Genomic DNA, 23,739 nt, shown 5'->3' on the forward strand with positions numbered 1-23,739 from the left:
ACTTACTATATAACATGAAAGTGAAGCTTGCTGCCTAGAGCATAAAGTTATAATTCTCTGTTTGGTCATTACTTTGACCTGGTTACTATCAGTGCTGTAGTTCTGATTAAAAAACACAACAAAACAAAAAACATCCAAACATAACTTTGTTTCATGGAGGTAGAGAACTATATCACTGTAGGGTTTCAAATTCCAGTATGTTTAAACTTCAGGGTTTGCAAATGCCATTGTTTGTTTTTGGCTGCAAGAATCTACTACTTTGAAGACCAACCAGTTTGTCATAATACTACTTAATTACTTAAGTAGTACCTGTTTCCTAATGGAATGGAGAAGAGAGAGTGAGGTGATGACTGACTTGTGTGTGACAAAGTTGGGGTTAAAAGTGTTGAGTTCCTGGCTCCCACTCCTATGTTCAGTCCAGGAAATTACATTCTATCTTGTGATGCAATGGCAGTGCAGTGAGTGAAATATGCTCAGTGCCATCCTAGAGTTGCAATTTCTAAACAGGTGACAATAATTATGGGATGTTTAAACTTGTATCTGTGGAAAGAGGTATTTATGGAAAGTGTAGAGAAGGTTATTCAGGTTTCCTGTCTCATAATGCTAGAATGAGAGCTCAGTGTATGAAATTGAGAAAGGAATCAAATGTAAAACGGATAAAAGGAAGCTATTCTTGTACAATGCACATATGTATTTGTTCAGTGTTCACATCGCACTCCCCATTAGTACCTGGCCCAGGCCAGAGAAGCTAATTATCCAATCAGCGGACCAAATTCAGTGATGAACGCTGGTCACATGTCACCTGAGGCACGTTGTGCATACGCTAAGAAGAAATCCTTTTACAATAACCCTCACTTAGCTGCCTTACACCCAGAACAGAAATGGCACTCTCTACAGCTGTTAATCAAAGAGGAGTATTATGCAAGGTCTGAACTTAGGTCATGTGATTAGAAGTTCTAGCTCCTTTCTGGCTGATTTGTCAGCTATTTTGTCTTGCCTTCCACTTGGGCTCAAAACACCCTGTAAAAGGAAGTGTCTTCTCAGGTACTGAGCTTTAGAATGCATGACTTTGGGGTGGACCTTGTATAACATTGTTTTTCTCTCTTCCTCTCCCTTCCTTGAAGGTTTTTCTTCCTACTTTTCAACATGAACTTATGGCAAAGGTAACAACTGAGGCATGCAGTAGTTCAAATGGGGGACAACACTAAGTGGTCCAACACAGACAACTTATGTAAGCCTTAATTCACCTTTTGAAGAGAATGGTGGACTGGCAGGAGGCCAGTCACGCCTGATGAAAGAGACCATTAGAATTGAGCGGGCATCTCTAGTGACATGTCACCTCCAACCCATTTGCCATAATACAGTTGTACCTATTGATAGTCCCAACCTCCTCTAGTTATTTTATACCTACCTGTACTGGTCAGTTTTGGGCATCCTAGGAATATAGGTATTGCCATGTCAGATTACTAGACAAGATGGAAAAGTGTTCTTTATCCAACAGTAGCTATAACTTGGTGCTTCAGAGGAAGTTGTGAGAACCCTATAATGCACAGGCAGTTAGTGGTGAGCTTGTGCCCTAATGCATGATGGTTTAACACTTACAAATTCTTGTAGTAGCTAGGGTTACTGCAGATACCATTGTTATGGCAAGAGCTGGCACCATCACCTGTAATTCAGGTTGTCTGCCACTTTCCCTTATCAGAACCTGTTTTCAGTTGCTTTTAACTTTCCCAAACTGTTTGGGCATAAACACTTTATGGAAATTTTCAGCCAAACCAGTTCACCAATTTCCAAGACCAAAGCTAGGGAAAAGCAACTTTTTCTGAGAGAAACTAGTGCCCCTATGATATGGAACAGGGTTTTGAAATTTAACACGGGATAGCTTTTTGTCATAGGGATGTGCCTTTTGCTTATTCCTGTGAAAATCCTCCAAAATTTGGCCAATTTTTAAGCTTTGAAAAATCCGTTTTCACACGCGCAGTAGAATTTAACAGCTAAAATCTCTGAAGACTCTGCTTACTGACTATACTCCATTACCTCACAGCTTCTAATGCTGACCAGATCCCCACAGCTTCTAATGCTGACACTATCCCCACAGAGCGACTGAGAATGTTCCAGCCTAGGGCCACAGGGATGAATCCAGACTTTCCCTATAACTGTAGCTGAGCTCCTAGCTGCACTGGAACAAGGTGGGTCATGGCATCAAAAATGAGAGCTAGGAACCTATCTCTCTCCTGTGCTTTCACACAGCCTGGAGAAATAATCTGCCTGACTCAAATGCAGAGAGGTTGAGAGCCAGACCAGGTGGAGGAGGGAAAGGAGTAGATTGATGAGGACCCTGATGAAACTGGGGCCTGGGTGAGGGTGGGAGTTGTGGGGGCATGGGGATTGGTAACTAGGAAGGAAGACTGGGACTGATTGAACAAAGAGGCAGAAGCTGGGACCACTGGTGGGGTGATGGGATTTACAGAGGTGGGGGGAAGAGAGACAGATCAGACAAAGAGCCAGGTTGTGGGGGGTGAACTGCAACTGACTGAACAAAGGGACTGGGTCAAGGAGACGGGATGAGGGGAGGGACTGAAATTGGGTAAAAAATTGGAGTGGCGGGGACAAGAAGGGGGGAACTGTGACAGGTTGCTTGGTCAAGGAGAAGAGGACTGGGTTAAGGGGACTGGTACTGGGGAAGAAACCGTATCGGGACAGGTTGTGGGGACCAGGGCAGAAGGGGTCAAGCTTGTGAAGGAACTGACAAAACGGTCTGTGACTGCTAGAGAATACTTCCTCCAGAGCCTGGAATGGAGCCCAAGGTTTCTGAGTCTTCCCATTTCTCTGCTGGCAGGTGTTTGTCTAACCTGTTCTTAAAAACATCTGGTGACAGAGATTTCACAATCTCCCTAGGTAATTAGTTCAGGTGCTTAACTATCCTTACAGTTAGGGAGTTTTTCCTAATGTCTAAACTAAACATCCCTGGCTGCAATTGAAGCTCATTACTAATTGTCCTATCCTCAGTGGTTAAGGAGAACAATTTATCACCTTCCTCTTTATAACAACCTTTTATGTACGTGAAGACTGGTATGTCCCCTCTGTTTTCTCTTCTCCGGGCTAAACAAACCTGTTTTTTCCCCCCAAGCTTTCCTTATAGATCATGTTTTCTAGACCTTTACTCATTTTTGTTGCTCCCCTCTGCTCCAATTTATCCACATCTTTCCTGAAGTGTGCTGCCCAGAACTGGACATTGTACTCCAGATGAAGCCAGTGCTTAATTTGTAATGAAAGAGTACCAGAGTTCACGCAATGTTTTTACATCCATAACTGATGTGACAAGCCCAGAGGTGTCAGGGCTATGAACTGCCAAACCTAGAGGTGTCGGGGCTCAGTCCTGGAAAGCCCTGGCACAAATTAAGCACTGGATGAGGCCTTATCAGTGCTGAGTAGAGTGGAAGAATTACTTTTTTATTTTTCTTGCAATACTCCCGTAAAACATCCCAGAATGATTGCTTTTTTTGCAACAGTGTTACACTGTTGACTCATTTAGTTTGTGATCCACTATGACACCCAGATCCTTTTCTGCAGCACTCCTTCCTAGGCAGTCATTTCCCAGTTTGTATTTGTGCAATTGATTATTCCTTCCTAAGTATAGTACTTTGCATTTGGCCTTATTAAATTTGATCTTGTGTAATTCAGATCATTTCTTCAGTTTGTCATAATCATTTTGAATTCTAATCCTGTCCTCCAAAGGGCTTGCAACCCCTTGCAGCTTGGTATTGTTCACAAACTTTATAAGTGTACTCTCTCTGCCATCATTCAAATCATTTATGAAAATGTTGAATAGAACCGGATCCGAGACAGATCCCTGTGGGACTCCACTTGATATGCCCTTCCAGCTCAGTTATGAATCATTGATAACTAGACTCAGAGTATGGTTTTCCAGCCAGTTGTGCACCCACCTTATAGTAGATTAATCTAGGCTGTATTTCTCTAGTTTGTGTATGAGAAGGTCACGTGAGACAGTATCAAAACCCTTACTATAGTAGAGATATATCACTTCTACTGCTTCCCCTGTCCACAAGGCTTGTTACCCTGTCAGAGAAAGATATTAGGTTGGTTTGACATGATTTGTTCTTAACAAATCGATATTGACTGTTACTACTTACCTTACTATTTTCTAGGTGCTTACAGATAGATTGTTTGATTATTTGTGCCATTATCTTTCTGGGTACCAAAATTAAGCTGACTTGTCTAGAATTCCCTGGGTTGTCCTTATTCCCTTTTTTATAGATAAGTACTATATTTGCCCTTTTCCCAGTCCTCTGGGTTCTCTCCTGCCTCTGAGTTCTCCGAGATAATCTCTAATAGCTCAGAGATCTCATCAGTCAATTCTTAAGTGTTCTAGGATGCTCATCGGGCCCTGCTGACTTAGGCATCTAACTTGTCCAAGTAATTCTTCAAGTGCTTGCTCTTATCCATTCAAGCACTGCCGCCAGAAAGTTTTTCCCTCAGCATTATCCATTGGCTCTGGTGCCCCTTGGAGTTGCACTCTCATAGTGCTTATATAAAGGACCCTGCCGCCCACTCAGTTCCTTCTTACCGCCCAAGGTGGTCACTGGAACTACGACTCGTTCTTGCTGCTGCAAGTACTCCTCAGTGGACTTTGCTCTCTCTTATTGTATAGAGTTGATTTAAATTTAGTAGTTAAGTTTCAGTTATTAGTTAGTTAGTTAGGAACCCTGCTAAGTGGGGTTAATTCCCCCTCACTCTGGCACTGGGACATACCTTGGTCTCCGTGTTTCAAGTCTTGTGAATCATGCCACAAGCTTATGCCTGTGAATGACCCCCATTCCAGCCATCTTAAGTGTCTCTGGGAGAAGCTGACATGCAGGAGCAGTGCAAGATTTGTAGGGATTTTAAGCTCCTCACCAAGAAGTATAGAAATGCTAGACTCTGCTCTGTCTTCACAGAGGCAACACTCTGACTTCCATTAGAGCCAGGCCACTTGGACTTGGCACTGAATACATTGGCCTTAGTAAGGAGCACTCTGGCTACACCTAGTGCCATTCTCTATCTCTGGCCCCAAGGTGAGATGTTCCGACCGCACCTAAGGAACCTCGGCACTGTCAGTCAACTCTGGTGCCAAAGAAGGATGTGCAGGCAAGAGAGCCTAGGCACCATTCACCATTGCGTGTAGGAAGAAGCAAAGGAAGACCAACGGAGGCCGATCACCAACACTGAGGTCAGTGGGACAAAGGGACGCTGCCAGGGTGCGACCTGCATCAGGCCACCCTATGGCACTGATAACCCGTGCCACGCTGTTGATTCCGGTCCCAGAACGGGAGCCGTTGAGTCTGGCACTGATAGACTTGCCACCATGAGAGAGGCTCTGGAGCCCTATGACTCTGCTGGTAATGTCAATGCTGGAGGCGTTTGTAACGATGAGGGACTTGTTCGCGCTACCGGTACCGATGTCCTCTGCCATACAGGAGCTGTCAGTAGTGGAACTGACTGGAAAGACTTCTGCAGGCTTGAGGCCTCAAACAGTTTCAAAGGGGAAACCAGTCATGATAGCACCACCCTAGTCTTCTCCCTTCTGGCACTGCTCACCGGCACCAGTCGGCACCGCTCCACCCTGGTCTTGGGAGGGATCCTCGGAGACTAACTCAGAGGCAGAGTCTTACGTCTCGTGGAGAAGCCGGCACTGCCATTCCAGCAGACACTGTCCTGCTATGGACCAGAGCCAAGGGGTCCCACCTCTGGTGTGGCCACTGGGACAGTGGCAGTTCCCCATGCAGTGGCCTTTCTGGAATCCCTGGGCATTTCCAGCACAGGCAGGTTCCCATTCCAAGAGGTCATATTCAGTGGCTTCGGAGTCCAGACTGCTTCCACCACCAGAACACGATCCAGGCTCTGGTACCATGTACTGAGAGAGAGTATCGCAGGACTCGGCCAGTGCTGAGGGCGAAGAGGAGAGCCCGGTGCTGGTTCAGGCGTCTTCCTCCTCTTCCCCAGATGAGGCGGTCACGGGAACTGATATTGTGCCCCTGCAAGAGGATTACAAGGTGCGTCCAAAGCGCCTAAGGAGCGTAGCTCAGAACCTGGGTATCCAGGTGGAGGAAATTAGAAAGTCAAACCATTCCCTTGTGAATATCTTGGTGGCAATGGGCCCTGCAAGGGTGGCGTTGCCCCCCGAATGATGCTATCACAGACCCCATCAGGGCAACTGCAAAAACAACAAAGAAAATACTTTGTCCCGGTGAAGAGGTTCGAGTTCCTGTATACACACCTACCACCAGGCTCTTTGGTGGTGGCGGCAGACAACGAGCAGGAAATCACCAATCAGCAGGCACTCCTGAGCGGGTACAATTTCAACTCCTGAGATTTTATGCAAAAATTTAAGGAGTTGCTACCTCAGGAGTCAAGACGGGAGTTTGTGGCACTCGTTGAGGAAGGCTAGTCCATGGCAAAGGTGTCACTACTGGCTGCCCTGGATGTGCCGGAGTCTGCAGCACGATCCATGGCTTTAGCTGTAGCTATGTTGAGAAGCTTGTGGCTTCAATCCTCAATCTTGCCATACAAGGTCCAACAAACTTTGTGGGACCTCCCCTTTGAGGGTATGTCATTCTTTTCTGAGAAGACAGACTCCAGACTTCACAGTTTAAAGGACTTAAGGGCCACACGTAAGTCCTTGGGCCTTCATACCCTGGCCCCCGTGAGGAAGCACTGCAGGACACAGCTGATTGCTCGCTTTCCCCCTCCCCCCCACTTGACAGGATTATAGTGGGAGGAGGAGCAGGGGCTACAGAAGGAGACCTCTGCCACAGTCTGCGCCTGCAACCCCCAGACCCTCGGCGGGGTCAAAACAGGCTTTTTGATGGGACTTTCAAGGACAATGTGCCAAGACAGTTCATGGATCCAAATTCCCCCATTTTTGTGGACCTGTTATCCCACTTCTATTGGGTGTTGGGCCAATGGATGCTATGCATGATAGCGCTGGGATACATTCTCCAGATTTGTTGTTCCCCTTCTTCCCACCCTCTATCCCTGTCCCTCTTCAGGGATCCTTCCCAAGAGCAGCTTCTAGCCCAAGAGGTGCAGTCACTCATAAGGGAGGGAGCAGTAGAAAAAGTTCTGCCAGAGCTAAAGGGCCCGGGGTTCTACTCCTGGTATTTTCTAATCCCGAAAGTCAACGGTGGTCTCAGACCGATTCTGGACCTGCAAAACCTCAACAAATTCATGAAGAAGCTGAAGTTCTGCATGGTCTCCTTGGCCTCCATCATACCCTCCTTGGATCCAAGGGACTGGTACGCCGTTCTCGACTTAAAGGACGCTTATTTCCACATTGCGATCTTTCAGGGACACACAAGGTTCCTCAGATTTGTTGTGAACTGTGTTCACTACTGATTTATGGTGCTCCCGTTTGGTCTCTCGGCGGCCTCTTGGTGTTTGGTCGTCGCAGCCTTCCTGAGGAGCCAAAGGTTCAGGTTTATCTCTACCTCGACAATTGGCTGGTCAGAGGTCGGTCCAGACTTCAAGTAGAGGCAGATGTGAGACTAATACAGTTGACCTTCCAGGATGTAGGTCTGCTCATAAATGCGCAGAAATCCACCTTCTCCCCAGTCCAAAGAATAGAATTCATCGGGGCAGTTCTGGATTCTGTACAGGCCAGAGCTTCTCTCCTAGAAGCATGCTTCCAAGTGATAATGAAGCTTATAGAAAGGCTCAAGAATCACTGTCACCATGGCAAGAAATTGCTTACAGCCCCTGGGCCACATGACATCTTGCACCTATGTGGTTCAGCATGCAAGACTTCAACACAGACTCTTCTGAGCATGGCTGGCGATGGTATACTTGCAAAGCCAACGACATCTAGACATAGTCAATACAGTTTCTCCATTGGTGGTTACTTCTCGCGAATGGTGGCTAGACCCACTAGTGGGGTGCACAGGAGTCCTTTTCTCAAGACCCTAACCAGCAGGGTCCTTTATGCTGGCGCTATGAAAGTGCGATTCCAGGGGCACCGGAACTGACCTGATGGATACCACTGAAGGAGAAACTTCCCAGCGGAGGTGCTTGGAGTGAGCACATGTCTACATTGGAATGGGGCAGGGATAGCTCAGTGGTTTGAGCATTGGCCTGCTAAACCCAGGGTTGTGAGTTCAATCGTTGAGGGCGCCATTTAGGGATCTGGGGCAAAAATCTGTCTGTTTTGAGCAGAGAGTTGGACTAGATGACCTCCTTCCAATCCTGATATTCTATGATTCTATGAACACATCTCAAAGAATAACAGTTATGGAAGGTTAGTAACTGTTTTTTAACTTGTTGTTTTCCTATGTTGACCTCATATTCTACCCCATTGATAGTGATGTTCACTGTGTTAGTTGTACAGTTTCTGCTAATTTTGTTGGTGAAAACTGAGACAAAAAGGGCATTTAGCGCTTCAGCCATTGTTGTCTTTTCTTCCTCATTGAGTAATAGGCGTGCCCTGTCCTTGGTATTCCTCTTGCTTCTGATGTATTTATAAAATGCTTTCTTGTTATTCTATATATCCCTAGCTAGTTTTATCTTATTTTGTGCCTTGGCCTTTCTAATTTTGTCCCTACATGCTTGTGTTGTCTTTTTTATATGACACTTTTTTGGAGTTTCAGGTCATTGAAGTTTTCCTGGTTAAGCCAGGGTGGCCTCTTACCAAAGTTACTATCTTTCCTACACATTGAGATAGTTTGTTCTTGTGCCTTTAATAAGGTCTCTAAAAAACTGTCAACTTTCCTGAACTCTTTTTTTTTCCCCCTGAGACCTGCTTCCCACAGGATCTTACCTACCAATTCTCTGAGTTTATTAAAGTCTGCCTTCTTGAAGTCCATTATCTTCTGCTGTTTTCCTTCCTATCATTCCTTAGAATCACGAAATCTGTCATTTCATAATCACTTTCACCAAGCAGCCTTCCACCTTCAAATTCTCAACTAGCTCCTCCCTGTTTCTCAGAATAAAATCCAGAATAGCTTCTCCCTTTTCTTCACCTTCTATAATAAAAAGTTGTCTCCTGTGCATTCCAAGAACTTGTTGGATAATCTGTGCTCTGTGCTCTCTTTGGACTCCTGTTAAGTGCTTGCGCTCTGTCTTGTGGCTGAGAGTTCCACAAGTTGTTAAATTAACTATTCCCACTTTCAGACTCCAGTTCCTTATTTTACAAAAACAAACAACTTGCCATGCTTAATTCATTAAAAATAACCCATTTTTAGTTTCTAGGTTTGCAAAAGAGTATCTTGATATTGGTTCTGGTTATGCTTGTGTAAAACTTTCCAGTCCAGCTGAGACACTTCCCCCCCCCCCCCCAATAAAACGTTTGTGAGTTAGTCACATTGCATATTAGCTAGAGCTTCAAAAACCACCTTCAAAATAGTAGTTATTAAATCACAATATAATTGAAAATGGAATCTCATCTATACTTTATAGTATTATTGCTACAGAAGTCAGTCAGGTGGCAGTGTGTTTAAGCAGTTGGCTACCTTAAAATCACAGTATACTATCTAGAAGTAAATAATCTCCCTATTCCAGTAGTCCCATTCCATTTCCCCCCACCTTTTTTTTGAAGTTTAAAATCAACTGAAAAAATGTTGTATTCGCACAAAAGACTGAAATGACACCCATTTAAATAAATGGGTATTTCAGGTAATACTTTCTTCCCTTTATTACCTTTTTACCCTCAAATTGACAAAAGTTGGATATGATGGAAAACTGCCAGATCACTAACTCCATCCATCGGACAATGCAGGATTATTCCCTACAATTCACTTTCTAGTGTTCTTTGTCCACTTCAACTTTAATTGTAACAACCCTTTCCCATTGGAGAATCTCATTCTAACATATTTCACTCTTAAGAAATTTTTCATATTTTGTCAGTGTTCCTTTTCTTACTTTTGTTCAGTTTCTTCTAGTTTCAGTCCCTTGTATCACCCTAAATATTTTTTCTCCATTTATTCTTAAAATATCTGTAGACTATTGTAGCTCTACCACACACACATTTTGTCATTTACCTAGTTATGCATATTTATTCCTTAATCTTTCTTTGTAAATGTAATCTAGTCTCTTGGTAACTTTTGTTGTTTCACACTGAATTTCATCAATGTCAATGGTAATATGAAGTGAAGGTTATAAATACGATATTCCAGGCGCAGTTGTACCGGAGTCATGTAGCGATGGACTATTGCCTCCTTATTCATTGATGTGATTCCCTTGCAGTTTTGAAGCATATATGTATTGGTCACTCCTTCTTCCCTCTCTGCCCTCGCCACTGAAAACCCACATTTAATTTTGGTGCGGCTAACTCTTGTAACTTTTATTGTGAGTCTTGTGATATTTGGTGTTTTTCCTTAAAGCCCCAGCTCCTGGATTCATGTGATTACACAAGAATCTCAGCTTTCATTTAAAAAAACAATTATTTTTCTAGCTTGCATGGTTGTAGAGAGAAGCTGGAATGTGAATTCTAAAGGTTCAATCACCAGAAGGCATATAAACTACCATAAATTTATTATTTTCTAAAAATCTCACAACTTCTTAGTTAATCTTATGACTCTTTAGCCTCATGCTTGTTTTTTGCATGCTCATGATCGGTAATACTGAATTTACTGTCCACTCACACTTAAGTCTCCTGCAACACTAGGAAGGGGGGGGGGAGAGCAAGTCGGTCTAAGTTATGCAACTTCAGCTACGAAAATAGCATAGCTGAAGTCGACGTACTTAGAGCTACTTACTGCGGGGTCTTCACTGCGGTAGGTCGATTGCTGACTCCCCCGTTGACTCCGCCTACACTTCTTGCTCCAGTGGAGTACCAGAGTCGATGGGAGAGCGCTTGGTGATCAATTTATCCGGTCTTCACTAGACACGATAAATTGACCCCAGCTGGATCCATCGCTCCAGAGATAAGTGTAGACATGCCCTAGGTTTCTCCCTCCTGGTATGTATGTATGTATTTCAACTATTTCCCCCAGGTATATCATTTCTTGGTTGCTTGCCTCTTCCCCCAAATGTAAATCTCACTATTATATTTCTGCCACTGTTTCTAACTTCTGTCCCTTTGTACAATTTCATTGGTCTGACTAGTGTTTTTTAGCTCTAAATAGAATGTCAGGATTACAATTTAACTCTTTAAAATTTTATTTACATTATTAACCCACAACTCTCTCAACTTTTAAAGACTTGTTTTATTTAAAGCCATCACATTTTGTCTTGTTCCTTTTTGCATAAACATCCTATTCGTATGTTCTGTTGGATGATTGCAGAACAGTGTGTGATCCTGAATACCGCAATATCTCAGCAGCTGGAGAAAGTAGACAGATATTTGCTGTAAAAGTTATGAAATAGTAGGAGTTCTTAGTTTGACGGTCAATATTGGCAATCTTTGCCTAATGTCGATTGACACTGATGTACGGGCTAGTCCAGACCTGTTTCATGGATAGGTCAGTTCAGAAATAGAGAATTAGAATCTGTGGAAGTGGTAATATCTCTACATTTGTATCATTTTTTTTCATCTTCAGTGTTTTTCTTAAATACGTATATTAATAATCCTTGTATTTTCTGTTTTTGTTTTTGCAGCTGCTGACTTGTTCACAGATTTGGAAAATGCATTTCAGGGAAAAATCGATGCAGCTTACTTTGAGACCAGCAAATACTTGCTGGATGTTCTCAATAAAAAATACAATTTACTGGAGCACATGCAGGCTATGAGACGCTACTTACTTCTCGGTCAAGGAGATTTTATAAGACACTTAATGGACTTGCTTAAGTAAGATGACATTTCTAATATTTGCAAATGTACAACAGATCATTTTCTAAAAAGAAAACATTTTAATGCAGCTAATATTTTATTATTATAGGGGTTACCTAGACCTCCTTAGATTCAACAAAATATTAGACTGGATTTTTTGACCTTTTAATATTAGTTGAAATTTGGTTTCTCCTGTAAGTAGTAAGTACAAAAGAATTTCAAGATCTTTAAAAGCTGAACTACCATTACCCTCTCCCTCCTGATGTGCCCTGGGCTGCCTGCATTTCCAGTGCTTGTGCTCTGTGATTTCTAAATTCTGTCTCTATTTCTAGTACTCTTAAAACACCACTCATGAGCACTGCTATAAACACAACATTTCTACATCCTTAAGTGTATTTCTTTGATTTTTTTTCCCCCCCAAAATGTTTAGCGTGCGTAGTTAATATTTAGGATTACAGCTTCAACTGACCGCTCTCAACTTCAATGTTTGGCTCCCTCAACTGCAGGCATAAGCGCCCAGCTGAGTTTGTAAGAAGCATACTTGCATAGTGTCTTATTTTAGTTTGTGGTCATGTTGCTGAAATTTCATGTGTAAGAAGAAAAAAAAATCCATTAAGCAGCTCTCCTTTTTCTGCAAAACAGATTGTGTATTACAAAGCTTCCATTAACTTGATAAACATCAAAAACAACTTTGGCTAACATTTTTTTATTGATGCAATGTGTCGGTTGCACTTTTTAAGAAAGCAAATAATGTGCAGCAAAAAAACTAGGGATGGTGCATAGAATCAATACTGCATTTGACGCATAAATAGTGAGGAACTTTCTAGTGGGGAAAAACAACCTCTTGATGTAGATCTTTAAAATGTTCCTATTGAATTGAGGATTATGGGCTTTAGATACTTTCATCAGCCAGTCTAAGCACTTCAGATTAGTATGTACAAGTCTCTCATAACCACTAACTAAAATTAGTGGCTTGCTTGTGGTAGCTGTCATATTAATGCAGTACAAATAAATAATAGTTCATTCTGATTGTAAATGTGACTAAAATTGTAGAACAGTTTTATGTTAGATACTAATAATCTTTAAAATAATTACTTGCATCAAGTGGTAATGAATCTAGCACTAGCACTGATGTTTGTGTTATATACACAAATAGACAAATTACTTAAAATCTCTCAATGTTATTTAATGTCTCATTTCTCAGTCGTTCAGGTAGTGAATGTAGGCAGTTGTCCTTAATTTTGAAAGTACAATTTGGAGAGAAATGTTTAAATGTTGTACAAACTCACTGCAATTGCTACCATAATACAAAGTAAATACTATATAATATCATAAACTGTATATAATGACTTTATTTTATAACCTCTAGGCCAGAGCTTGCCCGACCAGCTACCACTTTGTATCAGCATAATCTGACAGGAATCCTTGAAACAGCTGTCAGGGCAACTAATGCACAGTTTGATAATCCCGAGATCCTCAAACGGTTGGATGTTAGACTTCTGGAGGTACTCTGTCATTTCAGTTTTTGACATGAAAGTTATTTTCTGGGTATAAATATCTAAAATTAGCTCTTGGATCAGCATCAGGTGAACTTCTAGTCTCTATTCATGCTGAGTCGCATTCTTTTTGTATTGCTCACACAGCACAAACTGGCCTTACCCGGGCTGGAGATTCCCAGCAGAGAATTGCCTCTACTCATCTAATATTAGAGTGAATCTTTGGTGTAAAGCTGGTGGATGACACATAGCCTCCTTCTACACCAACTATTCCATCCTCTCCCCACCCCACACACCCCAAAAGTGTAAGATTACCTCTGCTAAGTTTGATCCTCTACTGATATAAGGTCCCTAACAGTAGCAGTATATGAGGGAGAGAGAGAGTAGGGAGTGTCCTGATGTTATTTATACAGGGGCTAGTAGTCCAGAATCAGGGGGCTGAAATTAGTTCCTTCAGTCACCACTCTGAGAACCGGGGGCAGGGTCTTTGTGACGCTGGTGGTACGGAATCATGAAGAAAATGAACAGTGAATATTTTCTGGGGCAGCCTTATATCAGAGATGCTTCTGTAAAATATGGGAGTTTAGTGAGGGAATGTGGTGGTTAGCCTCAAAAGATATCTAATCTACATGTTATTAAACCAACGAAACAAAGTTGTTATAGTATTTCTTTGTGAAAACTAGCAATATAATATATATTGAAAGAAGCCATTTTTGGCAAACATAACTGCTTTTTCATAGTTCTTGGGGGAACAGTAAACAAGATTTCAGCAATGTGCAGACTTTGACACGTGACTAAATGTAGCATTTTTTTTCCCATATAGGTATCCCCTGGTGATACTGGATGGGATGTCTTCAGTCTAGACTATCATGTGGATGGGCCAATTGCAACGGTAAGGCTTTATATTGTAGTTTGTGTGGATTTCTCAGGTATCCATTTAGATTGCTAAATGCTTTGTTATTAAAATAGCCTTTTTACTCTAGAAATGGATGATTAAAGAGATTATTTGGCATGTCAGATGCACCCATTGTATTAACAGTTCAACCAAAATCTCAATTTCTCTAAATTATTAATGACTGCTAAAATGCTACAGTTAAAACATTCATTACTTAAAATAAATAATTCATTTGTTCCAGCAAGATTTTAGCAAGTACTTTAATAAATGGATTGTTCATTTTCTGCCATTATTTCTAGACTGTAGCAACTAATTTGGGATAATTTGCAAGAAACTGTAAAATATATTTAGGGGAATCTATTTGTATTAGTTAAATTTGATATGCAGTATTCATTAAAACTGATGAGAAAATAGTTGCACTATTGTTCAAAATGCTTTTACCGTATGTAAAGAATTTCAGTGCTTTTTTCTTTTTTTTAAACAAGGTCTCAGTGACCAGCAGAAGGTATTTTACATAGATGTATAGTTAGAGAAAGGAGAAAAATACCTCCCTGGGCCTCTAATTTTTTCATCCATTCTCACATTCTCCATCCTTTGGGGGCAGATTCTTTTTGCTAATTACTCATCCAGATAAACTTTTTTTTTCTTCAAACCATCTCCCTTAATTTAATTTTCAGCATTTGACATTACCATTTGGGGAAACATGGGGCAATCCTCAGTTGTGGTGAAATGACTTTCAACAATAATACAGGTGCTTTCTGTGTATCAGTTTTTTTTCACTTTTCCAGTTCCTGGTAAATTTTTGTTTGTTTATTTACATAACTTTTTACCTTTCAAAGCGGTAGTTACAGGAAGGTAGACAGCTGAGCAAGTAATTAAACACATAGAATGTACCTAACGTAATTGATTTAAACAGGACATAAAAAAGGAATATTTATTTTCATTGTAAATTTAAATGCTGCTACTTAGAAATAATGGGATCAAATATTTTAAGTTCATGAGTTGCCAGTGAAACATATGACTGTTTATTAAACGTTAGAATTATTGACTAAAATACCTTTTGAAAAAATTAAGTTCTTATCCCTACCAGCCCCTGCTACTTCATCCAGAGTAACATCTCTAGATTCCAGTGAGTTCCTTGTAACATACACAGAAATTTGGTCTCTTTCCCTGGAACCTTTTTCTGGGTGGCTCTGATACTTTTGATTGTCTACACTGCTATCTATCCCCTATGCATCAACCAGGATGCGGGCTCCTCCACAAATGCACCATAGTTCCGATATCTGCAACTCTTTTGCTATTCTAGAGTAACTCATTGAGTAGAGGAGGAAAATCGGGTGTGAGTGGTTTGAAGTGTACAGCTGTCCACTAGAAACTAGGTTTGGTGAAGGGCTGTGTGCCATTGCTGATAGTATCACCTCATGCTCTCAAGTGAAGTGATATTTTTAGGACCCAGTGTAGGAAAAATTAGCATCTTTTTATGAAGGATTAAAGTCTCCATGGATCCTGAGTTTGTTTTTTTACTGAGCACTTTGAACAAAATGTCACTTCATTTTTAAATTACAGGGAAGCCAGCCAGCAAGCCTTTGTTTGGGAGACCTTGAAGGTCATATTTGAAGAGGAATATTAAAACTCCACATGAATAGCAAAAGAAATATTGAGCACTTCTAGGAGAGTGCTGGGCATCCTCAACTCCCAGTTATCTTATTGGGAACTGAAAGGTGCCCCAAACCTCCCAAGAAAAAAGTGCTTTCTGGTCTAACAGATCCCAAGTGTTTATAATGGGAATAGTGATGGAACCATAACGAAAATGGAGCTTTTATGGTCCTGCTATAAATTGAAAAAGGCAAGAGCAACCGTAGAAATATAGGAAATTTCTTAAGTGATGTAACTTACTATCATACAGTAATCTGTAAATCTAATGTATAGAAACCCATATAACATTTAATGCATTTATATTTCTTATTCCTAATCAAGTCAAGAATATAACAATATATTAATGTTGATCTTTGTTCATGTATATCTTAGTGTGTTCTAGAAGCCTCTTCACTGTTGCAAATGTAAAAATCAAAATATGTGTAGGTATACTCTGTATAAGTGAAAATGCTACATTTCTGCAGTCTGAAGTGTTGTGTTAGTACTTGGAACGCTGCAGTTGCTATTTCAGTTAACAAGAGGAAAATGCTTTAGAGAAGCACTGGGTGTTGCTCAGGAATGCATTAGAAAATATCTCTGCTAGTGCTTTAGATCTCTGTATACATAAGACTTTTATTCTTAATGGACTACAGTTCAACTATATTTTAACTTGCAGGAGTAAGTTTGTTTGTGAGAGAGGGGGAGAGAGAGAGAGAGTTATTCTCCTCTTGCATCTGCAGATAAAACCATTGAGATTAAGCAAAAAGGATGGCTTAGCACTCCAATGTCCATAGACCAGCCCAGACAGTTGGTACAGGTCGTAATACCAGGAGATGGAGATGGGAGGGAGCAAAGTTCTTATGACATGTCTCTCCCTATAAAGAGGGTATCTGTCCAATCCTGCTTAATTGTTTTCCTGTCTCCAGCAGGTGGACAGAACCAAGCAAGAGAGCTGGACTTGGGCTTTTGGGCCCAGATTTTCCAAATGGCATATGCACAATTACCAGGATTGCACATTCAGTTGTGGTAAATAGACATACAACATTTGAGCATGTGCATTTCTGAAATCTGGGTCTTGATTTTTTTTTGTCTTATTTTTTTCTTTTGGTGATTCCTCCTGTGACACTTCTCCAAGTACCCAGGACTTTGCATCACCTTGTTACCACCCTCCCCTTGGGGCTCCAGTGTGAGGGAAACCTGCTGGTGCCTTCCTTGTGCTTTACTGACTTCATCAGCCTGTTAGCCACCTAAGCAGTCTCCTCTGGGCTATGCCTTCCTTTAGCTTGCAGGTTAACAGGTGTACTCCAGTCGCTGAGTTCCTTTGAAGCATTCTCCTGTAGTGTCCAGCCCCTTCTCCATTGAACACACTCAGAAATACTGGGCCTGCTGCCCCCAAGGGAACAACGTACACACCAGCCTGTTTGATTCAACTCAGGATTAGCTCCCTGTATAATACCACAACACTAAGCTATAGTATTGTTTTCACTATAAATAAGTTTGCCATCAAAGATTCAAGAGATGGTGAGTAGGGTTAGTGGAAACAAAAGGGTTACATGCAAAACAAAATCATAACAAGCTTTCTAGAGGCTAAACTTAACCTTCCTTAGATTAGCCTGTTATCTCACCCCAAATGTCCTTTGTAGTGTTTCAACCAAAGCTGGTTGTGATACAACTTTCATGAATGTAATCACACTGCCCAATTACTTTCCTTAGGTGCAGGATAAAGGGTGTGTTCCTTGCCTTCTCTTTATATTCCCCCAAAATTTATTGTTTGTACTCAGTCAGGATAACCCTCTGTAGCTTATTCTTTGGTGTGTTGCCCCTCTGTTGACTTCATATGTAAATGACTCTCCATTGTGGTAGCTTACAGTGCTGAATTTACATGCCAACAGAGATCTTGACTTTTCTGTCAGAAAAAATCAATTTGTCAACTGTACATTAATACATACTTTAAAACATATTTTCGGTATACATACGTAACCCCTTACATAGCATCTGTACATACATTTCACAACAATATTAACAACCAATGTGATCCTGGCTTTCATTTAAGATCCCATGTGACATTCTTTGGTGACCCAGAATGTACATACCAGAATCAGGATATTCTTGTAATCACCTTGCCAGTTGGCATTGAAGGGTTCATGGGCCACATACCCCACTCCCACATGCTATTTTTGTTTTTGTTTTATTTTGTTTTGGTTTTTTTTGGCAGGGTTAGGAAGAGTAGGTTCTTCATAATGAAGGAGGCCTCAGCTCTCCTTCCTGGAGAATGGTCACAGTTCAGTCTTTCTTTCCCCACGGCTCTCCTTCCTGGAGCTGGTTATCATCCAAACAGTCCCTTTACTCTACTCTGTGGAGGAGCCATTCTCGCTGCAGCACTCACCTGCAGCTGTTTCCTCAAGCCAGGCTCCCATGCATCTGTCCTGCCTAGCTTTCCCATCTATCTTAGATGGTTTGTTACAGGCTCCCACTTGAGCTTCTCCCTCTCCCACATTCTTCTCCCTAATTAGAGGCTTGATTGGTCACCTGATCTACCTGTCACAGAATCTTCATTCTTCTCACCTGGAAAATGAATTAAGCTGGTCATAGGTGGTCTTAGGTGCTTCTTCCTTAAAGGGCCAGCCATCATGTGACATGATCCCTCAGAACATCTGAGAGAGACTCACCTTTAATCTTTTTTTCTGGCAGCTATCTGCTTGATTATGGGTACATGGGGAAACTTATGCTCTTTAATGCAGGTATGTGTTCCTGGTTTATCATTGGGATAGGTTTAATCATTGCTTTTTCCTGTTGTCTTTCCCAAGACGGGTTCCTTTTCCCACTTGACTCAGCCAGTTTCTCTCCCTCTCCTGTCCACCCCAATGAAGTAAGAGAAAAATATCTTCATACACTGAAAGAGCTCTGTGTGTGTGTCCAAAAAGAGGTCCGGAAGTTACCTTATTCAGATCAGCACTTGCTTTCTTTTTCGGGGTCTTAAGAAAGTCTAACAGGTTAAAAGGAATCCGTGTCTTATTTGTATTGACAACCTTAGGGAAGGTTCCAGTGTAAAGAAACTGTCATTATTCAAGGCTTGTTCCTTGTTGAGGGTGTCTGGGACTGAAAAGGGATGTTTCAATTCTAGTGCTCTAGAGCCCACCTGGGCAGCCTTAGATACATCATTGCTGACTTGACATTGTAGTCTGTAAACTGCCTTCAGGCAGTTTCTTCACACTGTAGAAAATCTTTTTTCCCCGATTCACCCTGCACCACAGCCTATGACTGTTGTGGCACAGAGCGATCCTGGAGACTTGCCTGATCACTTGGTTTTGAGAAGTCCTCTTGTGCCAGTCCAGACTTTGACTTTATTTTAGTGTAGTGGAATCTTTTACTCTAATTTTTTTCTGATTCAGTTTCTATAATGGTGTTTTGCTTATTGCTTGGGCAGTTGATGACTGAGCCAGATCAGCTCCCTGCATAGAGGGACTAACCTCCCTGGAGCTTTGGATTTATTTCCTGTTGTAATCTGCTGGTAAAACCTGTATACATTGCTTGGGATAGCATAGAAAGATTTAAAGAAACCAAATGAACAGATAGTAAATCTGGTAATTTTATTTTAAGATGCTATATTGATTTTGTTTGCAGGTATTTACACGAGAGTGCATGAGCCACTACCTAAGGGTGTTCAACTTCCTATGGCGAGCAAAGCGGATGGAATATATTCTCACAGACATATGGAAAGGACATATGTGCAATGCAAAGCTCCTGAAATGTATGCCAGGTAGGCGAAAAACAAAATGGGTAATGTATTAACTGGTGTTTAGATGCAATTTAGCTAAAATTGTACACCAGGGAAAAATCCAGCTAGTGGAGATAAAAAATAATTTATAAATAACATTTTGTTGCCACCTACTCAGAAATGTCTTGTTTTTATTATTTAACTTGATCACATAAGAAATTTGATTATTGAAGAAGAAATGGCATGATAGTGGGGAATGGCAAGTCTATCCTATTGCTGCTTGTTGATCTTCAGTCACTGAATTATTGTAGAATTGAGAACTTCTTAGGCTTCTGTTCACTTTCTTTCTATTTTTTTCCGGGGAGGGAAAAGACGAAAATCAATGCAGTTCTTTTTAAAAGATGCATCAAAACTGCATGGCGTCAGTCAGAAGTAGCTAAACTCTAAACTCGGCCTACTGTGTATATTTTATAAAAGATCTCACAATCAAGAAAGAGAGATATATAATTAATGTTTTAATCAATTTTTTCAGAATATATTAAATCACTTATTTTGTATTTTGGCAGTACTGTTTGCTACAGTCTGGCCGTTTCTTTTATTACAATCAGGTTATTAGATGTCTGAACTTTTTATGTAATAAATAAGGTCCCAATCCTGCGAGGGAGAACATGAAGGTGAACAGCTACACCCATGCGAAGCTTGATTGGCTTCAGTAGGGTTACATGTGGGCAGTTTTATTCTCACATTGTCCATTATATATTGTAGGCCCAGCGCTGATATCTGAAATAGCTTTTCACATATTCATAGGTTAGTGTATTTTAATGAAAAAACTAAAGTTTTTAAATATCTTCCTTAGTTGTAGTAAATAAGATAGTGTTCTGCTTATTGTCCAGAGCAAAAGCAAATTTTGTTCAATAAATTGGAACTGTGTTTAAAAAGAAAATCCTGTTGTAGGCTAAAACTGAAACTAGATACTCAATTGCACTTGCATACATGGTGATAACTTTAATATGGAGCATTTAAGAGCATAAAGCCAATATACTTTTTCTAAATGAGAGCACAGGAGGCAGTGCGTGGAGGTTTTGTTCAGTTTTAAATGTGCTTTGAGGTTGTTTTTGTAGTTGTAACACAGGGAAAATAAACTAAGGTAACCAATATTGATAGTTTTCATTGTTTTATGTAATAAGTACTTTTTTTAAAAAAAGCATAGAAAGCATAAAACAACATAAGTATTGAGCTACAAACACTCAAATTTATTTTTGTTACAAATTTTATTTTCTCTAATTAAGTTTCAACTGGTTTCAATTACAATAAGCTAAATGGGGCAGAGCCCTTGTCTTCACAGCTATCAGCAAAGCTGCTAACACACTGTTAGTGCTATATATATAAAATAACTTCGTATTGTGATCTGTAACTTGGATCCATGACCCTCTTGGCTGGCAAAATCTTGCAGAGAGAATTGGGTCCATTATTATTAGAGACCCTGCCTTCCTGAAAAAAGGCATAATCTCTTAGGCCAGGGAGTCTCAAACTTCATTGCACCATGACCCCCTTCTGACAACAAAAATTATTACATGACCCCAAAAGGGGGGACCGAAGCCTGAACCAAAGCCCGATCCCTGCTTCCCCGGGTGGAGGGGGCAAAAGCCAAAGCCCTAGTCCCACCATCCTGGGCGGGGAGGCCAAAGTCAAAGCCCAAGGACTTTAGCCCCAGAAGGGAGCCTGTAACCTGAGCCACACCACCCAGTGTTGAAGCCCTTGGGCTTCGGCCCCGGGCGGTGGGGCTTGAACTTCAGCTTCAGCCCTGGCCTTGGGCCCCAGCAAGCCTAAATCAGCCCTGGTGACCCCTTAAAATGGGATCTCGACCCACTTTGGGGTCATGACCTACAGTTTGAGAACCGCTGTCTTAGGCCCATCCTCAGAAAAACATCATCTGCTCCTGGAGATATTGCCAGTTATTGGTTTCTAGTTTTTCCTTTTTTGATGAAGAGTATGACAAAATATTTCTCCTGTGTTCATAGTCTTCTCTTTTCTTTGCTGTTTTTTTCTAATTCTCTCTGATGTGTTTTTTCCCACCTGCTACTACCTGTTCTCCCTGTTTCCTTTGTTCCCCTCAGCCTGTCTCTTCCCCATAGTGCTTTTTTTTTCTCCTCCTGCTGCTCTGTCCCACATGTTCTTCATGGTGTTCCACTCCCCAGCTAAAGGGAGTAGCTATAGTTGAAAGTAGCAAGCCTCTTTGAATCACCCTTCAGAGCTTAGTAGTTTCCCTCCCTGCCACCTTTACTCCACTCCATTGCTAGGATTAAAGCGGAATAAAGGAAGGGAGGAGGTGCAGAGCTGCCAGGGTAGGAGTGAAATTAGAAAGCTCTGAAGCATACTAGCACTAACAAAAGTCACAACTTGTTGCCTTCCAATTCAGCTGCTCTTCCCAGCTCGGAATGTGATAGTATAGGTGAACAGACTGGGTGGTAGAGAAGTATCCATATATTGTATTGGCCTAGTCTTTATCTCCCTCTTCCCCCAGCTCCCCTGAATCTTCAAGTTTGATTTATACTGGTCAAGATGGCTACCTCGAGACTACTTTCCTATGGTGTGGGAATGTAACACATGGAATGTCACACGTGGGATATGATGCACCTCCTATAAGCAATGAGAACTCTCCAATACTTGGGTACAATCGGGTGAGATGATAGCATTTCACCCTCTGTTTCCTCACTTTGTTGGCTTTTCACAAATATTAACACAGGGGTCGGCAACCTGCGGCATGCGTGCCAAAGGCGGCACGCGGGCTGATTTTTAGTGGCACGCTGCTGCCAGCCGGGGTCCTGGCTGCCGGCCCCACTTAGCCCGCTGCCGGCCTGGATTATGGAACCCCAGACCAGCAGCAGGATGAGCTGCTCAGCCCGCTGCCGGTCTGAGGTCCCGGCCGCCGGCCCTGCTCAGCCCAGTACTGGTCTGGCGTTCTGTCTGTCGACCGCGCTGCCGGTCTGGCATGCGAAACCTTTTACTGGCACGTGAAACCTTAAATTAATGAAGACTTGGCACACCACTTCTCAAAGGTTGCCGACCCCTGTATTAACACATACTTTTATCTATTGGGGCAGCACTCTCTGGAACTTTACACTATTTCCATATCCATCTGAAATTGGAAGCTGTAACTTTAAATGGCTTGAGAGCTATAGATTCTCATGTCAGGATTGTACCCAAATGTATTTGTGTGTGCTCTTGAGGTAAGGGATTACCTGAACCTGCACAATGAGCACTTTTCACATGTATGAAAGTGGAGTGAAGTCACTCCAGTTATTGCAATGAGTATATTGGGGGGAGGGATAGCTCAGTGGTTTGAGCATTGGCCTGCTAAACCCAGGGTTGTGAGTTCAATCCTTGAGGGGGCCACTTGGGGATCTGGGGCAAAATCAGTACTTGGTCCTGCTAGTGAAGGCAGGGGGCTGGACTTGATGACCTTTCAAGGTCCCTTCCAGTTCTAGGAGATAGGATATCTCCATTAATTTATTTTTCTATGGGGGGGAGGGATAGCTCAGTGGTTTGAGCATTGGCCTGCTAAACCCAGGGTTGTGAGTTCAATCCTTGAGGGGGCCACTTAGGGATCTGGGGCAAAATCAGTACTTGGTCCTGCTAGTGAAGGCAGGGGGCTGGACTCGATGACCTTTCAAGGTCCCTTCCAGTTCTAGGAGATGGGATATCTCCATTAATTTATATTTATTTAATTTATTTAATTTATAAAACATAGATGAAGATGAATCTGACAGATGCTTTCTTGTTGCCTGTGCCCCACATTTGAAAAGCCAGGACTTGTCTCTATAAGATTGTTTAGAAATATTTTTTAGGATATGTTGCAGAATGCGCTCTGGATTCTTGTGAAATGGTTCAGTTGCATCTGGCATAAAAACATTTGATGGAGATATTGCATTCATCATATTTCCATCTTATGCAAATGGAACCAAAAGTAGTGGTAGGGCAACACAAGTTCTAAAATAAAATCAAGTTGTTCCATCTTCTGATAAGACAGACTTGTCCAATTCTTTGTAATTCCAGGAACTACAGAAAGGCAGGACTGAGACATTGACAGATTTATGGTCAGCCTTGATCTATACTAAACTCCTATGAAGTGTTTGCTTCCCCACTGTCCTAGGCAATACCAAAATAGGATGTAAGGTTAACAATAAACCACACATACACAGTGTTACCATTTCGCCAAGCACCCTAACACTGGATC

General features: G+C 41.7%; 1 protein-coding gene across 2 annotated transcripts in view; it reads left to right on the forward strand.

Moving 5' to 3' along the window:
• Positions 1-23,739, forward strand: part of TUBGCP3 (tubulin gamma complex component 3) — a 112,608-nt gene that overhangs the window by 68,190 nt on the left and 20,679 nt on the right. For both annotated transcript variants that reach the window (XM_005307599.4, XM_042861428.2), the window contains 4 exons: positions 11,587-11,776; positions 13,128-13,263; positions 14,078-14,146; positions 19,409-19,544. In XM_005307599.4, coding sequence (XP_005307656.1) covers positions 11,587-11,776; positions 13,128-13,263; positions 14,078-14,146; positions 19,409-19,544 — 531 coding nt within the window. The remainder of the gene's footprint in view (positions 1-11,586; positions 11,777-13,127; positions 13,264-14,077; positions 14,147-19,408; positions 19,545-23,739) is intronic.

Source organism: Chrysemys picta, chromosome 1 (genome assembly GCF_011386835.1).
Source record: "Chrysemys picta bellii isolate R12L10 chromosome 1, ASM1138683v2, whole genome shotgun sequence".
NCBI lineage: Eukaryota > Metazoa > Chordata > Testudines > Emydidae > Chrysemys > Chrysemys picta.